General features: G+C 30.6%; 2 protein-coding genes across 2 annotated transcripts in view; one reads left to right on the top strand and one right to left on the bottom strand.

Moving 5' to 3' along the window:
• Positions 1–8,475, bottom strand: part of LOC127736991 (kinetochore-associated protein 1-like) — a 78,744-nt gene extending 70,269 nt beyond the window's left edge. The window contains exons 1-9 of the mRNA XM_052247547.1: positions 8,346–8,475; positions 7,611–7,725; positions 6,735–6,850; positions 6,338–6,404; positions 4,101–4,181; positions 3,351–3,466; positions 2,656–2,743; positions 2,030–2,094; positions 1,227–1,336 (exon numbers count right to left, since the gene is read on the bottom strand). Coding sequence (XP_052103507.1) covers positions 1,227–1,336; positions 2,030–2,094; positions 2,656–2,743; positions 3,351–3,466; positions 4,101–4,181; positions 6,338–6,404; positions 6,735–6,850; positions 7,611–7,725; positions 8,346–8,471 — 884 coding nt within the window. The 5' untranslated portion in view covers positions 8,472–8,475. The remainder of the gene's footprint in view (positions 1–1,226; positions 1,337–2,029; positions 2,095–2,655; positions 2,744–3,350; positions 3,467–4,100; positions 4,182–6,337; positions 6,405–6,734; positions 6,851–7,610; positions 7,726–8,345) is intronic.
• A 3,335-nt stretch (positions 8,476–11,810) lies between these two features.
• LOC127698556 (polyribonucleotide nucleotidyltransferase 1, mitochondrial-like) overlaps positions 11,811–23,589 on the top strand; it is a 52,815-nt gene continuing 41,036 nt past the window's right edge. Inside the window, exons 1-7 of the mRNA XM_052202060.1 lie at positions 11,811–11,974; positions 18,628–18,688; positions 19,807–19,881; positions 20,562–20,667; positions 21,156–21,269; positions 22,619–22,780; positions 23,164–23,350. Of these exons, the coding sequence (XP_052058020.1) occupies positions 11,817–11,974; positions 18,628–18,688; positions 19,807–19,881; positions 20,562–20,667; positions 21,156–21,269; positions 22,619–22,780; positions 23,164–23,350 (863 nt within the window). The 5' untranslated portion in view covers positions 11,811–11,816. The remainder of the gene's footprint in view (positions 11,975–18,627; positions 18,689–19,806; positions 19,882–20,561; positions 20,668–21,155; positions 21,270–22,618; positions 22,781–23,163; positions 23,351–23,589) is intronic.

The following is a 23,589-nucleotide window of genomic DNA, read 5'->3' as shown; positions in this document are numbered from 1 at the left end:
ACAAACTAACTGCAAATTGTGATCGTTTGAGAAATATTGAAATTAAAATGCGAACTGTCCGCAGGTGGAAAACATTTTGTTCAAATGACAAAACTGTGATAAACGAACTGCAAATTACAGTATTTTCATGTGAAAATATTTTTACACTTTTCAAATTTAAGTGACGAAATTGATTTGAAAAACTTTCGTCATTTTGAAAACCTTTTCGTAAATGACGAGCGCTAGCAGAATCACTGTATATATGTCTTGCATTAATGTGTAATTTTAATAGCATAATGCAATTGTTGAAGTTAAAATGGCAATACTAACATGTAAACTATGCAACACATTCAAAGTCAATTAACCAGGACTGAAGTGCAGGGCCAAAAAAGCTCCATGTAAATGAGAAATGCTAATGCTACTACAACTGCATACCGAATACATTGACATTAAGTTGGTCCATATAAACTTACCTTATAACAAACTAGTACATTATTGATTCCCCCACAACCCGAAAAGCACCTCTAAATCTTGCTTTTTGACTTCGTCAAGGCAAGACAACAAAAGAAGTCACAATTTGAAAACAAACAGTTGATAATGATCGCTATAATCTACAAGTTCTCGTCTTGGGCAGACGCATTTCAATGTAACTACTTTTGCCTGTACTATAAAATTCTGATAACCTGCCAATCTATTTTACAAGTATGTGTATTCTGAATTACTTTGACAAAACATGAGTGTTTTAAATGGATATCATTTTTGGAGGAAATCATTAAGATCAACTTTTTTTCAGAAACACACTTTGAATTATATTGATATCTTACAAAAAAGTGCTAAAACAATTTTATTTGAAGTAATATACAATTTAATTATCTCCCCTGAATTGAGCATATGAATTTTGTGCAAAAATTACCTCCCCTTGTCAAAAAAAAAACTTTTTTGTTAAGCTAATAAAATCGAAATATCTAGTGCATTTTAAACGTGCATTTTAAAAAAAAAGTAATAAAGCGTTTGTTTGTCTAAGATAGTATTAATGAATTTGCACTTATTCTTAATGCTTGCAATTTTTTACAAAATTAATATATCCAAAAAAAAAAATTATCCAAAATGGTAATCATAAAATATAATGTTTTGTTATTTGGTATATTAGACTGCAATATTCAAATGAAGTATATAAATATAAAAATGCATTTAACATTATTACATATCTGTGACATAGTAGTTTCCTTAAAGATAGTGAAACTTACCTTTGATTCTTGATCTTTTTTGTTTCTAGTAATTGGAACTGTTCCACCTTAATGTCAGACCAGCTATGTAGAGCAGTCATTGTTGTAGTGTTCAGCAATAGCAATTCGTGCTGTAAATGAATTATAATTATAAGATTATATCAACCTGTTACATAATGGAAATGTACTCATTTTCAATACTTTACTATGAAACTTTTTAAAATTAAAATTAAAATTTTCATAGAACAATCTGTGATTGTGATCCGTTTACAAAAAAGTTAGATATAACTAATGACATGCAACACTATGCATTCTTAAAATCATTCCAAACCTTTTTATAAATCTATAAACTGCACTCCCCCTTTTTGTGATTGAAATTCAATAATATTTATTTGTCTATTGGGGAAAAAAGCTTTTATAGCAATATTCAGCTTTTCATTTTTTACAGGTAATTTTTTCAAACCCTTAAGAGTTTAACTTGTTTTTACGATATAGCAGAGTGATACATAAATGAATAAAAAGTGATTTAATTTTCTGAATCATTAAAGTAGCTATGACATTTCAGTTATTACAAACAAATACATGGATCACTATCCATCCACACTTTGCTTTTTTAGGGTTAAATAAAATTGTTTCATATGAATGTCTCCCCCCCCCCCAAAAAAAAACAAACAAAAAACAAAACAAAACACACACACACACATTTTTCACTTTTGTCTAATTTCTTAAAATATTTTCATCCAAATTTATTTGTTTTGTAACAAACAGTCATATTTTTACTTCGACTCCAACTAGAAATAACTTTATCATCAATACACACTCACATTATCAGTCAAGACAAATAGATGTTTCCCGTCTGATGATACTCTGCCCTCTTCTACACCAGCACCTGTCAACAGAGTTAGCACAATAATGTTAATTTTATCACTAATAATATCAAATGCAGAAGATCAAAACTTAGGGATGATGATCTCCAAAAGCGGAAACCATTTAGAATTAGACAATTTACAAATCACGGGTATCTGTAACATAAATACTTTCATAAAACATATTTATCAATAAATAAATGATGTTCTCTTGTAAAAATTGACACCAGAAGCAGTTAGTATACCCCAAACAAAAACAATCTTCTGGTAAATTGGCAGTGAACTTAAGTCCTACAAGATGCACATTGAATTCTATTTTTTAGGTGGAATGGAATCAATTGATAAGACATAATCCTGGCTTTACAATTGTTGAAAATTACATTCTTTTATCTTATCTGGCAATAAAATTCCATTAGATATGCTATCAACTATTTAAACTATCAACAAAAAGCTAACTATGATGATTTCATTAGCAGCATTTTCCCCCCAATTTGGCAAACCCTCAAAATGCAACTTTTTCTAATTTCACAAAACTTGGTATCCACGAAAAATAAATGAATCCACAGTATAATGAAATGACTGACCATTTAAAACATAACTAGGGATCTCATCGTCTAAAACCAACTGTCCATCTTCTATCACCCATACTCCAATTGCAATATCACCACATCCCTGGAATTTAAGATACATAAATGCACTAAAATACTCTAAACATATTAATGTGCTTTACTCAATGATTGCATAGTCTTGTTTCCACTTACATTTATTATTGCTGTTATACTAATAGATACCAACAGGATCCTTGGAAATATTCTTGTCTTTTTTAATGGATTCATATAACAACTAATATATAAAAAAAATAAGAAAAAGAAACTGTTGACTACTATGATACTACATTTTTGTTGTACAACAATTTTTGCACCTAACCAACTTCTCTCGTAAATTATGTTTTTTTTCATGTTTTTTTTTGAGAGGATGTGTTTTATATATTTTAGAAACAAAAAAACACAAAATTCATTTAAATATGTAATGTAAATACAGGGTATCAATCTTCATGACTTTGAAGTTCATCAGAATCTTCAATTGAATACCATAAGAAGTGCAAGTTTCCCTTTATTTGTTATAGTTAGATTCCAAACCACAATTATCAAACCCCACAAACAAATAATATTCCACTGGAAATAAATATTGAACTTTTTTCACAGTTTCCCAGTATTCCTATTTAAAAATTCTAAATTCTACATGTATATAGACAAAAGCTTCAATAAATTTCATTTACCAAAGTTACTATTTTATCATCAAAACAAACAACATCACTGACACCCTCTGTATGGAAATGATCTGCTCTGGTTTGTATCAACTTTTCCTTCAAGGAAGCTGCAATTTTTCCTTCATCTACATGTACCAAGAAAAAATATGTATACTAATACTACACTACTCCTCTTCAAATAAACTTTCATATCAAATATATCAAAAATAACTAATATCAATAAAAAAAAATCTGTAACAACCCTCTCCATGCTACACATTAGAAATGGTAGCGACGCGAAGATAAATATAAAAATAATGCAATAAAGTATAATTTGTAATGAGACTTAACTGTGAAATCAGATCAAATTTCAAATTATTGTTTAATATCTAACAAAACAACAATCATATCACCCTACTACTACACATTGTTCTGAATCAATTCTGATCAGTCTTTGCTCAAACTCCTTTATGTTTTGCACTTGGCAGAGAAGCATCAAATTCTAAATTCCTGATGAGCATGAAGTTAGGTAAAGTAGATAAATGTGTTGTGTATAGATCGTGTTTATTCCACGTCTAGTTATTGCTATATATGTGCAACGTCATAAAACATAAGTGTCAGTTAGCTACCTCAACATGGATGAAATCACGCTAAATTTCCAACATTTGATACCACAAGACCACTGAGGAAGTTAAGAGATATGATTAACCATTCTATAAACAGTCAGTTATATGTAAAGAAATAATAACTATGGTGATAATATACTAATATAAGTCAAACCTGCAGAAAATAAATCTTGTGTAATACCAGTTAGAACCAACATCTGTCCATTGCCTGCCAGAACCACCAAATCTGTAGTATCTAAAATTGTCAATGTATTAATTTGAAAATTGCCATTAACCCATTAACCAAACTTTAAACAAAGATATTTATAATTGCTATATTCAAGCAATGTTAAATGTTTCAATCGATGGAATTGTATAACTAGGATAATACATATGTTAAATTCTTATTTCAATAAAAATGTATCCAAACTGTTCCAGACTTAAGTACAAATTTGCTTTAGATACACATCAATATTATTGAATGAATGAATTAAAATGTCTTCTTTTTTTTTTTAGATTTGTGATATACAGGACTTCTATATGGTGACAAATATTGTAAATTCAGAAACTATGACAAAACAAGAATATGTGTCCAAAGGACACCATGCCTCACCAAGGCTTCCAAAACGGTCATATATGCCGGACATTTGTATAATGTCCGGTAAAAGTCTGGCTGGGAAAAGCATGAAACGGTCATCTACTTTTTAGTTTTCAAGACTTTCGTAAGAGACGGTCATTTTAACATAATTCGCGATCTTTTTGACCCAACATTTTGCCTTTAACAGCCACACATTTCCGGTCATAAAAGTGACATGATCATTAAGTACTATCAAAACAAACCCCTACTTTAATACCTTCTAATATTAATCAAGGCTAATTAGTTGTCGAACAGCTGAAATTTACCTGTTCAGGTGACAGGTAAACTATTTTGAACCGAACATTGATCGGTCTATTCAAAATTATTTTCTTACATTTCAGCGGTTTGCATCTAATTAATTTAGTCAAAAAGATTTAAATTATCAGAAATACGTTTACAAATATGATTTGACGAAAAAATTAAAAAGGTGAAAATGAAAAATCGTCATAACCACGTTGTTTGAACCGGAGACATGTCTCTGTTTGAACTAGTATACGTGTGCGCAGGTGCGCAGGTGTGACATTTAATTATGCATCCTAATTTCTTCAAAAAATGCTTAAATTGTCATTGATACCTTTATCTCACGTTTATTTCGAATATATTCTTGAAGAAATAACATAGAAAGAGCTACTTACACTCATTCATGCTTTGCAAACGTACACGGAATTTACGTATCTGTCTCTGGTCCATGTTTTACCATTGTCAAGATAACATCCGGTATTTTTAATCGATTTAAAAACGAAAGTAAAGTTGTTGACAACGTTATTTTGCACAAATAAAGAGTGTAAGGCAGATATAAGTACGCTGATGTTGCACACTTCGAATGATGCACTGCCAATTTAACAGTTTACGTCAGAACTTCAAATTTGAAAGTTTAATATCGTTTTTTTTTAATGTCAATCATTAGGATGGCCAACTCGGCAACTGATTACCATAATTGCCTTTTGTTTATTTTGTCTTAAAGGTTTAAAATCGGGATAATATATAAAATGTCCGGCTGCATAAAAATAATTTTGGAAGCCCTGTGCCTCACCCACACTATCAAATTTCCATTTTGATAGAACTGCAATATTTCAGTCAAAACACTAAAATAAAATATATATTAAACAGTTCACTTTATAATGAACATGTATACTAAGTTTGGAGTTGATGTGACCACAGATTACCGTAAACAAAAACTTCAACCTGATATAAACTATTATATTTCCATAGTTGGTGGGCCACAAATCTGGGTCAAAACCCTAATTTGGCATATAAATAAACAAGTGCACTAAGTTTTATGTTGATGTGACCACAAACTACCTTTAACAAAAACGTTTACCTACTGTAAAATTCACAAATTATTGCAAGGGTTTTATAAATGCGAATAATGCGATTACATGAGTATCGCAATAATAAGAACTCATATTGTGATATTTGATACATGTAAATGAATGCAGATTTTTCTGAAAGCGCAATAATTAATTTCGCATTTTTGTCCATTTTCAAAAAATCTAAATAATAAATGCATGCAATAATTTCTAAATTTACAGTACCTTAAACAAAAACTTTGACCTGATATAGGGACAAATTGCCCAACATATGGACAGACTAACAGGATGAACATTGCAATCATAAATTTGAATTTGTATTTTTGAAAATAATATTTGAATATAGCAGTTAGCTAGAGAAATTGAAAATATCTAATATCACAGTATTGGGGATTTTTTAAATTGTTTTCTCTTTGTTCATGCATACCATAAATTCAATAGACCTTCTATATCAACTGTCCTTACCATCTGATTTTGTACTAAACAGAATTCTTTTGAAAGTTTTCAAACTGCATCCTTCAGGAACAACTTTCTACAATTAAATATACAACATACCTATTTTAAACTTTGTGATCAATTGAGAAGGAAAAATTCATTGATATCATATTAATGAACACTTCTATCAATAATAAACATGTGAATCCCCTATATGGTCACTTCTTAGAAATAAGTTTTACATTTTTACAAATATTTCAAATTAAGTATAAAGGAAGAATATTATATATGCCGGTCCCATGTCATGAGCCAGTAATTCATTGGTTGTCATTGGTTGCTGTCTGTCATATTTGCTTTTTTGTTTGTTTTGTCTTAAATCAGGTGTTTTTTTTTTTCCACAGAACTTTCAAAGTACATTTGTACTTACAAATGAGAAAAGAATATCTCCAGTGTCAGTATCTAGAAGTGAAAGTTTTCCTGTACTGTCTCCAACCATTAACATAGAACCATCAGAACTCCATTCTATACAATCTATAACACCATCTACAATGCGGAAAATCATTTATTTATCAATTAAAATGATAACTGTAAATTCAGAAATTATTGTGTGCATTTATTATTGCAATTTTGACATGACAGACCAAAATGTGGGAATAATTATTGCAATTACAGGGAAAACTGCATACATATTTCAGAATGCGAGTTCTTATCATTGCGATACATACTCAGTCACTTTATTTGCAATAATTTCTTAATTTACAGCATATGAATTTAAAATAACATTTATACTGATATTAAGTTATGTAGCAAAACCGAACTGAAATTTTGTTAAGATATGCCTTTTTTTTTGTTTTTCATTCTTAAGTTTGAAATTTTATTTTGTTTACTCTAGAATTTCTTTAAGTATAATCACTCTGTTCTTAAAAACTTACACTTCTGATTATTCTTGTAGATATTCTAACATACCACCAAAAATGAAACACTTTAGGGACATGAAGCAAAGTGAAACATATTTCAAAGTCTGCAAATACAAGTCTAAAGTCTATGTTTTGACTTGACCTGTGATCCAACCTACAATCTATTGCACCAAATGACAGCAAGCTAACGTGAGACTTCAAAGGCAGTTATATATAAAACGTGAAAGAACCATAGAATCATCCTAATGCATCTCCTTGAAAATATGTATAAAAATGTACAAAATGATTATCATGTTGTTGTTATTCAAAATGACAAGATATTGAAATCAATTTGATGTGAATAGGTATACAAATTCTTTTGAATTTTTCCTGCTTTAAACACCAACCCAATCCAATTGACGCAGTCTGCTGACAGTCTTTAAACATAGCTAGATGTTCTTGAACTGCTATACATGCCAATTCACCTAGAACAGTTACTGTGGTACAAGGTATCAACTGGTCCTGAAACAACGAATAGAAAATATATAGCGATACCAATTTACCAAGAAATATTCACTGATGAGTAATGTGGTTGCAGATTCATTCTGTCATATTATTTATCAAATAAGTTAGTGGCTACAACAGAAAATGTTGGGGTTCACCCGTTTGATTTGGAAATCCTTAATACACACCGATGATTCAACTTATCATGAAACAGTAATATACATTTAAAACTAGTCAAGAACAATTACTGTGGTACACCATTTCAATTGATCATGTGACCACAACATACATTTTATATTCTAATTTTTTTCTACTTTTTGTCTTCAGGAATTCCTGATATTTTATGCATAGAGAAATCAATCTTATTCTTTTATACATGTATTATCATTACTAGGTCTTTATTAATGCTGATGGAATCCCAGTTTTTCATCTTTCAAATTCAAAGGCAAAATTACTGACATTATCTTATTTTGATCAGCACTTCAAATTTTAAATGATTGAGGTATAACATTAAGTTGGTAAGGTATCCTGAAAATTAACAGACTTCTTTTAGGCTTTGAAACAAGCTAGTATTTAAATCTTTGTGTATAATGTTACACATCATGTATATAAAAATTTATAAAAGTGTTTCATTGTACCTTATCACTGGATGATATTGTAGCTAAGGTTTCCACTTGATACAAGGCAATGCCAGATTCTTGTCTTGGTCCAAAATTAATGGTTTCCTCTCCACCAAAATCTGTGGCTATTAAGTCCCACGGCATTATTAACTATCTGCAAGTATAAAAAAATAGACATAAAGAGTTTTCTGGTAATATCAAGCAGTTTTCAGGTTTTTAACTAGTTTTTGGATTATTGGTGTGAATATGGGACAACTCGGCTCGAAGACAACTCAGACCTACTAATAAGTAAACATTTACAGTCTATAAAGTCAACTCTTACTGTCTACATTGACAATTCAGACAAAGTATTAAAAGAGGGTTTGGACTATTCAAATGATTATAAATGATATAATGTTATATTTTACATTTATGTCGAACTTCCTTCTATATAGTATTATTCATTACTGCTTTAATAGATAATTAAGACTATAATTTTGAGATATGTAATTATTACTCATGATCAATTAAAGTACAGTTGAAGTTCAGGAATTTGATTTGTATATATGGCTGCCATAATTATTCAAAAGGTAAATACTTCTATCTTAATAAAAGTATAAAAAGTATTGAAGGATTAGATTCTTAAAGTCAATGAGCCATCAACTTATCACCAGTAAGTCTCAGACCTACTAATAAGTAAATATTTACAGTCTATAAAGTCAACTCTTACTGTCTACATTGACAATTCAGACAAAGTATTAAAAGAGGGTTTGGACTATTCAAATGATTATAAATGATATAATGTTATATTTTACATTTTTGTCGAACTTCCTTCTATATAGTATTATTCATTACTGCTTTAATAGATAATTAAGACAATAATTTTGAGAGATATGTAATTATTACTCATGATCAATTAAATTACAGTTGAAGTTCAGGAATTTGATTTGTATATATGGCTGCCATAATTATTCAAAAGGTAAATACTTCTATCTTAATAAAAGTATAAAAAGTATTGAGGATTAGATTCTTAAAGTCAATGAGCCATCAACTTATCACCAGTAAGTCATTAACAAAATAAACATAGCCTCAAAACAAGTGCAAAATTCAGTCATTTACTACACAATACAAATGCAACAGTTCATAATAAATTACATAAATAAAAAAAACTCTTCACTAAGCCAATAAGTACTGCATTGCCTGCTATTTAGGAGACTTATCTACCTTTAGAATAATCAGGTTTGACATATTGTTATACATGGAACTTGCATAAAAGAAATACAAATCTAATTCTCGATATTGAATTATACTTTTATTGAGTAAAAATGACATATATGTCAAAGTTATAATCTTTATTATCAATAAAAGCAGTATTACACCATATAAAATAAGAGTTTTCTGGTAATATCTCTTGGTTCTTAGGTTCTTATGGAGTTTTTGGGAGTTTACAGGAAATCAATGTACTGTCAAAACAGGCTTCACAGATCTCCCTAGTGTGAGTTGACATTACAGTCCTAGTTAACAGTATGACTTCTCTTCAGACACAGTCCTAGTTGTCTTTTTCATAGTAGAAAAGTCATTAAAACATTTATATAGTCAAAATTCTCTTTTTATACTTTGTCTGAGTTGGCATTGTAGACAGTTCAAGGTTGACTTATTGATGGTCTGAGTTGTCTTCATAGACGATCTGAGTTGTCTTCATAGACAGTCTGAGTTGACTTCATAGACATTCAGAGTTATCTTATTTGTGGAATATCCAATTTAGACTTCAAGCCAAGTTGTCTTGCACCCATCTGTAGGGTACAAGTCAAATAGGCACCTGGTCAAAACGGCATCTAGTCAAATTGGCACCTATTTAAAGTCCTTTCAGCAATTGATAATTCAACTGGAACCTATTATTATTTTTACCCTTTTCTTTTATTTCTATTTGAGAATAGTTTTTCGTTTTCTTCTTTTACATATCTTTTTTGGCAAAACTTACAATTTCAAACTGTCAGAGGTTCATTTCATACATTGTTAAAAACTCAGAACATAAAATTAAGCTGGAAGAAAACACAATAAACAATAATCAGTTGGCTTTCTTTAAAAACTTATATCTATTACAAATAATAACCTGTTTGTTGTTTTAACAATTTTCAGATAGTTTTTGATCTTTTATAATTAAAAAAAAAAGTAAACAAAGAAGCCATTACACAAGCTGTTGTTTAATCCACAGATGAGGATAAAAACTAATTTTATCATTGTAATTTAAATTGTTTTTTTTTCTGCATTTCCTGTTTACTTGTATAGAATGAATAACATTGGCACCAATCTTGTAGCCCATGTTTACTAGTATTAAATGTGCAGTTGTCATGGAATAAAGGTTCCTTTATGATATAAGTTCCAATAGGAACAGATACATTGTATTATGGCCTAATTGTTTATAACAAAGTTTCCATTGGACCTTCTGTTATGCGCAACAAATATATGTTGAGACCTTGAGTGAAAATATCAAATAAATCATGAAAAACGGAGACTTCAATAGTTTACTCGCAAAACACAATGTAAATTGTGGGCATCAAATTAACCAGGTTCCAATTAGACTAAGTGCCGAAATTGACTATTACGGGAGCCGATTTAACCTGGTGCCAAAGTGACTAGAATTCCCATCTGTGTATACACCTTATCGCTATTTATTCCAATCCCGGGAAAAACAGTCATTTAGACAACTTCCTGTTTGGGTCAACAGGCCATGAACAGGTAAACAACAAAGGTCATCAGTAATGAGCTGAGGGAGGGAAAAATTTAGAAAGCGATCGATACGAAACTTTGATAGATTATGATCCACTTTTTCGAAACTCAAAATAGTCAAAAAATATTTTGTTTGAAGTATTTACGATGTTTTAAACAGATCTCATTAAAAAGTATCATGCATGGTGCATTATTTAAACAGGGCCCCAGATAGCTTCAACTGGATGAAAAAGTTGTGTAATTTTAGAACTTATCCGGAATGGAATAAATAGCGATTAGGTGTATTCCCATTCGGGTGATTGTCCCAATCCGGTTCTGACCCTTAGGTTCAACTGGGTCGATGATTAGCTGCATCTCTGAAAAGGATACACAGATATGAAAGTATCAATACAAAATGTCATTCACTGAGTGGCCTTCCAAATGTCTCAACAGGAAATTCAAATCAAAGAAGATATTTTAATATTTATTAAAATAATTTATTCCCAAAAGTTTGACATAAATATGGTAAACTACGTTTTCTTGTCGATGGAACTCCGAAAATGGTAGTTCTCTTGAAATTTGCATGGTTTATTTGGGTAAGTTAGTGTTACTTATATACCTCTTACACAAGGGTCTTTGCAATTATTAAAGTTTAAGATGTCAACTTCAAAGATTGCGCCAATTAATCTGGTACCTTCAAAATTGGAATAGGAGGAACAGGAGCAACAATCAGAGCCGGGAACGAGTAAATTAATGCGGATCACCTCTAGATTTATCAAAATCAGTTTTACGAAGGAAAAGATGGCTGCGCCCTTGAAACAAACATGGACTGTAAAGAATCATCTACTTTTAATGCAAAAACATTTAAAACGTATCGGACAGTTGTGTCATGAGGTGCAGAAAAGTTCTTGGGGAAATGAAGAATCCGTTCGTAATGTAAAATTTGATGTGGGAAATAGGTAATTAGATTACAAGTCTTGCGTAAGACAGTTGATACCAAGTTGGAACAAACTCTAAAATATGGGAACAAACTCTCAAATAAGGGACAATCCCTCAAATAATTACAATTTCTTTTTTAATTTTTATGCCCCTGCCGTATCGGAGGGCGCATTTAGTTTTATACTTGTCCGTCTGTACGTCCATACTGATGCAGGATGCAACGTCCATAGGATGCATTGGCCATACCTAGATAAGATGCATCGGCCATGGGATAAAATCCTCCATACTTTGTGAATACCCGTCGTCCATGGTTTTTTTTTGGAAATTAAAGTATTGTGAAAGTATTGTGATATATTCATGCAGATGGTTAGTATAACTTGTAAATGTATTATGCTGTATTTACATTATTTGTCATGTTTTTATATGTTATACACTTGGAATACACATTATATATCGTATATAAATGTGCTTTATCTAATAAAATATTTATATTATTTTCTAAATGGATTTTTAATATATTGCGTAAAACAAACTGAAAAAATAAAACAAAATAAAATGAATATCCAAAATGGGAGATTAGTTTATTTCATACAGTACATTTTAAGATTCTCCTATATATGTCCCATTGGGACAAGAAGACGGACAAGTTGGACATCTGCCTGACTGTAATTACCCCTGCAGTGATATACCTGTGTAATACCTTACTGGAAGGTCGTAAATTAATCTGTAGCTGTGATTGATAAATTTGTAATCTTACCTGTACATTTTAAAGATTAATGAATGATATCATCCTGTAACATATTTCACTGTCTTAATAGATGAAATTACGGATAAAAAATATTTCACTATTTTTATTTATTAGCTATAATATGAACATGATGAATATTGAAATTGTTTATTTCAGCTTAGTTAAATATTTCATCATGCTAGATATTTGTCATGTACAAATCAATTGTAATTAATTAAAACTTTGGAAATTAATCAGTTTAAAACTATATACTTATTTTTCTTCCGATTTCATATTCCCCGTTAGAGCCTCTACGTTTATTTTCTCATGTCAATCACTTGCTGGAATTTGACCTAGATCAGCCGAACAAATTTATGAAAGAATTTACGGATGAATAAACAGAACAGGATAATTATTTTTTTGTCATTACATTAAAACTTTCTAAAAACAAAACATAAGATACACATTCAAATTGTCCAATCCCACTAACTAATGACTAAACTTCATTAATATTCGATATTCTTGTCATAAGTTTTAAATAAATCATTTTTCAAAATCGGGGAAATTAATAAGTTGTAAAAAATTAACTTCCCACATCTCAATACCCGTAAAAGCCCAATCATTTTAGTTCTCCATCAATCAATACACTTATTTGACCCTGGCAATCCATTTAAATAACTCGTGTTTACCGTTAAGTAATTATAATTTCCCGCCACTATTAGCTCGTGCTGTCGGCAGGATTTTGTAAATTGTTGTCAGCTAGTAAACATCTTTTATAAAATTAGTGAGGTCAAGCTCATTTTATGATTTAATAATGTGTTTAATTGATAGAACTGATTAATCAATTTAATTATATAATAACGGCTTTGTTTGAATTGTGTCAAAAAATGTACGTATCAGATAATCTTACAGTAGTAATGGATTGTAATGCATGATTAATTTTTAATTAACACCATTTTGTTAAAGAATACTTATAATTTGAAATGTTACTTAATGACAAGAAATTGAACATATTTTATCATGTTTATATTTGAATTGTATAAAAATAATAAGTTAAAATCTGACGAACGTTATTTCTTTGAATTTTTTTCGTGAAATAAACAGCATTTGTGGAGATTCATGAAATATATTTGTATTTTGCCACAAAGTTATTGGTAAAAGAGTTTATGTGACAATAAATGTTTATCGATTTAAAAAAGAATGTATTCGCTATAAAAAAAATATTACATCACACTTTTAGCCAAAAATTGTATCTTTTATAAAATTAGCAATACATAGAGGTAATCTTTGGAGTAGAGCTTAATTTGACTTTATTGATTGATTGATGTACAACATTCAGACTCTTTTTGAAAATTTTGTGTAGCCCTTTAAAGGACTGTTTTGTTTAGCAATAAAACGTCTTCTTTTTTTCAACTTTAAACTTGCAATCTTTAGTTGGTATTCTGGTGTCCGGAGTTTTCTGTTGAAATACTGTAGGGACTTGCCACTGGATCTTTCAGGAAAAATTTTCCTGGGTAAGTCCCCTGTAGCTCTTCCACCTGTTACCACTGCTACTGGTAGAACCTTATAGATGTGGTCAATGAAGTTGTTGCAGATTGGAATTGTTAGATCTTCTCTCCAGAACGAATTAATACCATTGATGAGGTCTTCTTTTGTTTTTGGTTCTTTCTTGGTTAATCTGGATTTCCGTATTCTTACCATTACACATTTGGAGTCAAATCAATCGAAAACCATAACAAAATTATGCACACTCCCTTGTATTTCCGAAAAAAAACAATAAAAAAAAAAACAATTAAATTCTGATTTTAAATATACATGTACAAAGAAAACGATACAAAACATGTACAATATATTAATATAACTATGATTTTGATCAGAAGCATAATTCAAGCGACTTTTTGTTACATCACAAACATTACCGGTACACATTGTATGAAAATAAATTCACCTTTTTATCATAGAATACCAATACTAAGATGTTTTTGTTCTACATCCGGTCATTAAATTAATTATGTGGGGATCGACAACTTGTGTCAATTGAACACCTTGGTTTTATTACCTATATATATAGATATGGTATGCAATTGTAAAATTCAAGGACCAGCAAAAGTACATGTTTAATTAAAAGTTAGATTTTACATTTTTAACTATGATGATTTATTCCATCTATTCAAACGGACATTAAATTATTTACACGTGTCAATCTATATTTTCATCCCGAATTAACAAAATTCTGACTGTCTACATCAAACTGATTTATAGACCTTGAAATGAATGTTTTTGAATTGTCTTTTTAATTGACATAAATATGTCGAATTCTTAATATTCAAGTTGAAAATTATTAAGTCCATCAGTTTAAAATTTTTCGAATAGTCAGCACCAATTTCAATATATACATTGTATATTACCGCAATGCGTATATAATTTTCCCACGGTTACAGTAAATAGTGTATAACAATGTTTTATTGACGAATTCATGAATGAAAAATTTCATGGACATAATTTATTGTGTTTATTCCAAACATTAATGAGCAAAACAAAAACGCCTTTATTATTGGTATTAAACGTAAAAAGATATCGAAGTGTGATAACTAAAATAAAGCATCGATCCGTATTTATTATAAGTACATTTAGATGATATGTTCATGAAGTTATAGAGTACGAATTATATATAAAAAAATCAAGATAGAAAACAAAAGTGAACAGAAAATTTTTTTTTTTAAAAAAATCACACGACAAAACTAAAATATATTGAGTTACAATACATCTATATCATTTTCCGTCAATTGCATCAGAAAAGATAATGATCATGTTTAAAAACCATTACCTGGTTAACACAGGTAGATAAAAAGCGTTCAACCTTAACAGATTGATCGACACGTGCTGATCTTTAGTGTCGGTTAAGGATGAAAGAGTTCATGTAGGTAGCTGTACCTGACAATTATTTGATTTATGACTGTCTGACATATGTACGAGATGTCCGAGATGAGATGACGGACAGGTAAGATGTCCGACTATCGTCATAGTAAGTCTCCAAATGTACTGTAGTTAAATCAATAAGTTTAGTTTTGAAATATAAAACTAAGTAATCAGATAATGATTAATTTTAAAATTTTAGAAGATTTTTAATTGTTTCTTTTCATTTCTTTGATGAACAAAAGTATTAATTATACAGACCTGCCAACTTTTGAAAATCTCTATGGGGGATTTAGTGCGCGACCAGATTTTTAAGGGTTACAATTTTTGCTGCATTTCTGTGTGCACTGTTTTTTACTCTTGAAATAGTCTCATATGTCTTTTTTCCTTTTGGTATACTGATGATGAGCTAATAAGCCTTGATTTCTTTTATTTGCATGATTCTTGTACTTATTAATTGGCAAAATAACTTAAGAACAGAGAAAAATGGCCTAAAAAAAATAAAGGATACAAAGTGAAGACCCTCCCCCCCCCCCCCCCCCCCTTCCCCCCTCAAAAGACCTTCTTATCTTTGCACCATTACTCAAAAATCCTAAACCTAAATGTCCTAAAGCTAGAAGGATGAACACAGATTTTGAGTTAGTCTATCAGTATTAATGAGAAAATGGATAAAATTTGAGTTATCTTTCTTTTTTTATACCGGCGGAGGCTTGTACACAGTAGAAGTAAATACAAAATGGCGTCGATTTTAAATTAGAACTGGACAGAAACATGTCTGATTTCAAAAATTTTAACGGATTTCAAGAAAAACGCTGGTTTCTAATGAGTTCATTACAGTTTTCGTCTTTCAGTTAATTACGATTTTGTCATGAAACTACGGTAAACGTTCAATGCAAACTGTGTGTTGTATGATAAATTGATTAAAATTGAAATGCTGAGTGACTGATTCTGTTTACAAATTAATTAATTTGTAAGATTGTTATGACCCATCAGATAAGCAGATTACCTGTAACAACAAACTATGACACCTGTTGTGACTGTTGATTAGCGCAGGGTCGTTAACTTGTCATGAATATGTCGCCAGGTAAAATTATAGATTTATAATGAGACTACTATAACAAGAAATTGATCAGAAAAACTTCAAAATCGGTAACCAATATTTTTTTATGAAACTTATACAGAATGCTTATTACCACAAAATACAGATCAAGTTTGAATTTTGGTGGTGTCACTTTTACTGTTCTAGAGTTATGCCCCTTTACAAATGGAAAAATTGCTGAATTTTTCGTTTCCGTTCTCTAACTTAAGTTAGCCTCCACCAAATGTTATGAAACTAATACACTATGCTTATTACCACAAAATACAGTTCAAGTTTGAATTTTGGTGGTGTCACTTTTACTGTTCTAGAGTTATGCCCCTTTACAAATGGAAAAAAATTGCTGAATTTCTCATTTCCGTTCTCTAACTTAAAATTGCCTCAACCAAATGTTATGAAACTTGTACACAATACTTATTACCACAAAACTCAGATCAAGTACAAATTTTGGTAGCGTCACTTTTACAGCTCTTCAGTTATAAACTTTATAACTTTATATGATATGCTATCTGGGGAATCATCTGTGTCCATGGGACACATTCCCCATTTATATATAATATGCTAATAGGTGAAACCAATGTTGTGAGTGGTTAAAAAGTAAACCCATGCATTTCTGTCTCGCCTTGACGGAGTAAAAAGCGAGACATAGGTATGCTGTTTCCGGCGTCATCGGAGGCGGCGGCGTCGGTGTCGTCAACAATGTATTAGTTTGTGATGAGGTCAAGTTTAAGGTGAACCACTAGTGGTTGGTCAATGATATTTGGTATGCAGTTGTATTAGTACTGGCATATCTCATTTCCATAGAGATTATTTGGCCCTGCCCCCTCAGTCATGGTCTATTGACTTTGAAACTTTTGCTTAGTTTACATGTATTAGTTTGTGATTAGGTCAGTTTATGGGGAACCACTAGTGGTAAGTCAATGATATTTGGTATGCAGTTGTATAAGCATTGGCATATCTCATATCCATGGAGATTACTTGGCTTCGCCCCCTCAGTCATGGTCTATTGACTTTAAAATTTTTGCTTAGTTTACATGTATTAGTTTGTGATTAGGTCAGTTCAAGGGGGTGACTAGTGATAAGTCAATGATATTTGGTATGCAGTTGTATAAGCATTGTCATATCTCATTTCCATGGAGAATATTTGGTTCCGCCCCTGGTAGTAAGTCTTGACAGAAAAATCTAGATACCTAAAAACATTCGACAGAACATGCTTTTAAAATTCAAGTACACATGTGAATAAAAACTCAACAGTGAAAACCGTAGGCAGTAAAAATTGTTATTAGTACAAATACATATCACACTTAGGATATACTTTGATATAACATAAGGTACTTAAGTAATTTTTGAGAAATTACTCCCGGTCACTATGTTCCATTATATTTTGATTCTGCAGTTGTAGATCCCACTGAAACTTGTTACATGTATGTGATTAATCTACATTAAATTGTCTACAAAATGGTTTGTAACATGCCTATTTCTGTTATCCGAATCATTCATTGAATGTAGGACAGAAAGTCACAGGACAAAAAGTCACAGACAAAAAGTCACGGACAAAAATAATAATTTTCTGTTATTTCAAATTCACATAACACTGTACTTTGTGATTAATAAACTTAAGAAAACCATTTGTTTAAAATGGAAATCTAAATGTAAATAAAATGAAAATGTCAACAGCCTTGATGAAAAATAAAAAAATGCTTCACTAAATTATTTTGCCAATTGTTAAATTTTTTTTTTCAAACAGTTATTTTTTAGCCAGTTGCAAATTTGGTGACCATCAGATGAAACCCTAGCAGACAAAGCTTTTATCTTAATTTGGCATAAGTATTATTAAAGTTCTTATCTTGGCTTTTACAAAATTTATCTTGGTGCTTTCATTGTTATTGTATAAGACACCAGTGAATACATTTCATATTCTAACTTTTTTTCAGACCAATAGAAATCAGTACTGGTCAATTTGCTAGGTTTGCAGATGGATCAGCTGTTGCTAAGGTATGTAATTTTGACCTTGAATACCAGTACCTTTCATCTAACTGTTGTTCCCATAGCTTGGAAAGATATTAAACAAAACAAACATCAAATTAGAAAAGAAATTGAGTTAGTGACAAACTGCTGACAACATTTGTGACTTGTTATAGGGATATAAACGTGTAGTTAAATCAGATTTGTGACAACTCAACCTTGTTCCTAAATTATTGGTCAGTAAAGAACAAGGGATGATGATGAATGTTTCTTGTTATGTCTAATGGCAAAATTCAAGATAATAACATCTTACTATTACCAGTACTAGTATAAGAAATATGAACCCTGCTTTGTTCTAGTCCTGTATACTGAGCTGGAACAGTCCTCAGGAAGACATGTCACCTTACCAAGACACGTTATTCTGACTTTTGAGCCGATCAGTCTTGGCTTTTACTCCTTAATCTTAATGTTGCATACTTAGCGGAGAAGCAGCAAATTTCAATTTTGATCTGCACAAGGATCAAACCCACAACCCCCAGCACTCAAGACAAGCTGGCTACCAAAAGACTTCCAAGTTTGGAAGAACAAGGGAATCCATTAGATATGCATAATCAAAATCAAATGTAATGTGCATGCAAGCTCCATGTACTATATCTATTGAATTATAAAACCATCCATTCCAATACTCTAGGAAAGACATATCTTAAAAATAATGTAATTTACAGTTAGTCAGTAGGTACATTCTTGTGGTGTTTAAAAAATGTCTGGTCAAAGTTTGACAGATGGTTGTCAAGGTAATTTACCATCCAGATTGTAGGTTTTACACAACTATGTCATATTTTTGTAACTATGTCATATTTTTTGTAGTATACTATGTAGTTAAATTCTGAATAGAGTTACAAAAATAAGGTTTTCGTATATAAAAAAAATAGTGGTCTACCCACAGCTTCTTAAATATTTCTATTCGTAAAAGATAATGTAAAGTGACATGTTTAATATTTTGAAGTGCAAAATTGATCAGTGACGGCATTATAAAAAAATTCTATTTTGCATACAGTTACGAGAGTGTTAACACATGCCATTGATAAAAATAGGGAAGTTCAGAATAATTGCCGAAGTGAAACTGCTTTTCATTTATATATTTTCAGCAAGGTGATACCACAGTTTTGGTTACTGCAGTCAGTAAATCAAAATCAACGCCAGCCTCTTTCCTACCATTGACAGTATGTATTGTGTTGAATAATACTATAATATAGTCATATTATGAACTGATGTAATTACACTTGTCATTCTCAATATTGAATAATACATGTAAATTTAAGTCATGTGGTAACTTTGATTCTTACTAATACATTTTAAGTCGGCAAATCATCTCACTAAGTTTTGAAATAACACCTAAATTTATTGGTGCATCTTTAGCTGACAGATTTGATTAATGAGGAACTACATTAGTATCTGTTCAATTTAATGCTTATTGTTGAAGGCCATACAATGATATGTAGTTATTGTCCTTTGGTCTCTGGTGGATAGTTGTTTCATTGGCAATCATACCACATCTCCTTATTTTTATATACAAGTACTTAAATGTAATCAAAAGTGGATGATGTTGTTCATGACAGTCATATTAAATTATCTTATCCCTAAAGCAGAAAAAACATTTAGAAACACATATATTTTTAATAAGTATTCTCACATGATTCATGTGATTACAGTTGATTTTCACTGATATATTTAATTTAAAACAACCCACCAATATGCTTTGGCATTAACAGAAATTCAAGAAACCAAAGGATACAAGTGGTTACTAATGTCTTTATTGATATACCAACTTTTGAGATATTGAAAAAAATTCATGTTCAAGATTATAAAAGTCATTTTGTTTATTTGTTTGATGTTTTCTTAGGTAGATTACAGACAAAAGGCTGCTTCAGCTGGTAGAATACCAACAAACTTTCTGAGACGTGAACTAGGTGCTTCAGATAAAGAAATTCTTACAAGTAGACTTATAGGTATAAATATTTATGAATTATACACCATTTTGTACTCCTACTGTATTTTCTTTTTGAGTTAAATTTACATTGAAAAATATTGTGTTTCACATTTCAATTGGAACCAATCTATGTTATAAAAACTTAAGAATCAATACAGGTTAAAATTGAGAATGGAAATGGGGAATGTGTCAAAGAGACAACAACCCGATCAAAGAGCAGATAACAGCCCAAGGCCACCAATGGGTCTTCAACACAGCGAGAAAATTCCACACCTGGAGGCAGGCTTCAGCTGGCCCCTAAACAAAAATGTGTACTAGTTCAGTGAAAATAGACGTCACACTAAACTCCGAAACATATAAATGAACAATAATTTCTTAAGTGAGGCTATATTATAAAAATATATCCTTCAAATTTTACTTCATGATGAAAAAGAACAAATTAGCACACTACAAGTTACAATATTAATCTTAACAGAATAAGTAAATTTAAGATGTTTCTTTTTTCAGATCGATCTTTGAGACCACTATTTCCTGCAGGATTTAATTATGAAACACAGATAATATGTAACTTAATGGCAGTAGATGGTGATCATGATCCTGAAGTACTAAGTATAAATGCAGGTGTGTTGCATGATTTAAGTTAAAAAAAAAATATTCATAGTTTGATTAGACTATTGTTTCACTTGAAACATTCTAGAAGAGATTTAAACATTTTTTTTATTAGGTTACAATACCATTTAATTCCTTCCATGACTGAAAAGACGAATGTGAAAATCCCTCATTTGGTTTTGTGCAAATAAAACTAAGACTGCCAATAGTAATTTTAAATTAAGCTTGGTCACAATTTATTTTAAAATATGCAAGAAAAAGATCTTAAAGTCTTATAAAAGGCATATACTAAGAAACTTGAGAAGACTGAGCTGGTTTTCATTGAGTTGGAGAGTGGAAATCTTGATATTTTACTTACCAACCTCTTTTGTTCTTTCAGCATAACATAATTGATCAAATTATTATTTTAAATCAAACAATTTTATTGATTAAACACACTTTGAAAATATATATGATTTGTTGTGTAAGATTAGTTCTTGATACAGAAAAACCTCTGAATGTAATAAAACCTTTTTATAAAACCAGAAAAAGATTTATTCCACCTTCACATTCAACAGCAATTTAAATTAACATTGCAAAAGTTGTCACTCGGTGTTGATGCAATGTCAAAATAAAGAAATTCAATCAAATAATATTCTGAAGAATTTATCAATCATATATACGTTTATTCTATAACTATAAATTTTCTGTTTACTCATTGGCTAAAAGCATAGGAAATCCTATTATATATTATATTCACCGCAGCAAAAATCATGAGAGGTTAACATAAGATTTGGGACAGCGTTAGTGTACCTAAATATAGATATTCCAAGGCAACGTCAATTGTGTAGTATTATGACTTCATGTTAATTCCTATTTTTTTCTTCTTGTTTTCGGTGTATTTTTTCTCTTCTTCTTGTTTTCAGTGTATTTTTTCTCTTCTTCTTGTTTGCGATGTATTTTTTTATGCCCCCGCCGTAGCGGAGGGGGCATTAAGTTTTATTTTAGTTACCTTCTCTTTCTTGTTTTCGATGTATTTTTTTTTTGGTAAACTTTATTGGATATTTCAACTTATGAAAATTAGTAACTGCAAAAGCAGATGATATATTTAGCTTAAAAACAGGGAGCCGTTTTAATAGTATCTTGGGCAAAAACTAGAAAATTGGAGGAGGATAAAAAGTCATATAATAAAGCAATTGTTGACTTTTGATTTCAGTTGATACAATAATTTTCAACCCCAGAGATATGACATTCACACTCGGCCGTTGGCCTCGGTGAATGTCATATCTCTGGGGTTGATAAATCATTGTATCAACCTCATCAAAAGTCAATAATTGTATAATGTTAATTAAAAAAATTATTTCTACTTCATATTTCATCAGCCTCAGCAGCCTTAGTTCTGTCAGATATACCATTTAATGGACCAGTAGGTGCTGTACGTATAGGATATGTTGACCATGAAATTGTTATTAATCCAACACGACGGGAACTACAGCAAAGTCCATTGAATCTTATTGTAAGCGGTTGTAGTGACAATAAAATTGGTAAGTGCTGACCTGTCTTTCCAATTTACTATTTGTTTGAACAAGGGACATGTGTAACAATTTAGGGGGCACTTACTGATTGAAGTTTCAACATTATTATATGTTAAATGATGACAAATCACATGTAAGTTGAATGAAATTAATATTAGTAAATCAGGCAAAATAGCGGAAAGTAAACTCAAATCAAATGAACAACATTTTTGTTACTATTCTATCTTTTTAAAATTCGTTGTAAGGCATTTAACTGTCTGTTGATAACAATTTCTTTAGACAAGCTCAAGATAGTTCCAATCATTATTACTTTGATAGTTCTCTATAAGGCAACATAATATTGATTAAATAAGGTGACTTATTATACATGTATATATATCTGTATTTTACAGTAATGATGGAAGGACATGCTGACAACTTCGGACATGATCTTTTTAAAGAAGCAATAAAAACAGGTGTAAACGAAATAAATACCATAATATTAAAGTTAAAAGAATTGAGAGAGGCCTTAGGGAAACCAAAACGTGATGTAGAATATAAATTAGCACCACCTGATGAAATATTTACTACAATAGAAAGGTAAGGAAATCCTTTATGGTTTGCTTTTCTGTGTATAGTCTTTTCATGTGTATGAAATGTATTGATGCATAGTACGCACACCTTTACCCTTGAAACTTAAAAAAAAAGTTACTTCTTATGCATAACACGCAGTGACTTTCTAGAAAAATCCCAACTTGAAACTCAGTAATGCTGCCATTTAAAAGTGAGTTTTTCTCAGAGACAAATTGAACTCCAGTCCATGTTGATTACAGGATAAC

Source organism: Mytilus californianus, unplaced genomic scaffold (genome assembly GCF_021869535.1).
Source record: "Mytilus californianus isolate M0D057914Y unplaced genomic scaffold, xbMytCali1.0.p SCAF_4, whole genome shotgun sequence".
Taxonomy (NCBI): Eukaryota; Metazoa; Mollusca; class Bivalvia; order Mytilida; family Mytilidae; genus Mytilus; species Mytilus californianus.
Note: the sequence above shows the minus strand (reverse complement) of the source record. Positions and strands in the feature narration are given on the sequence as shown.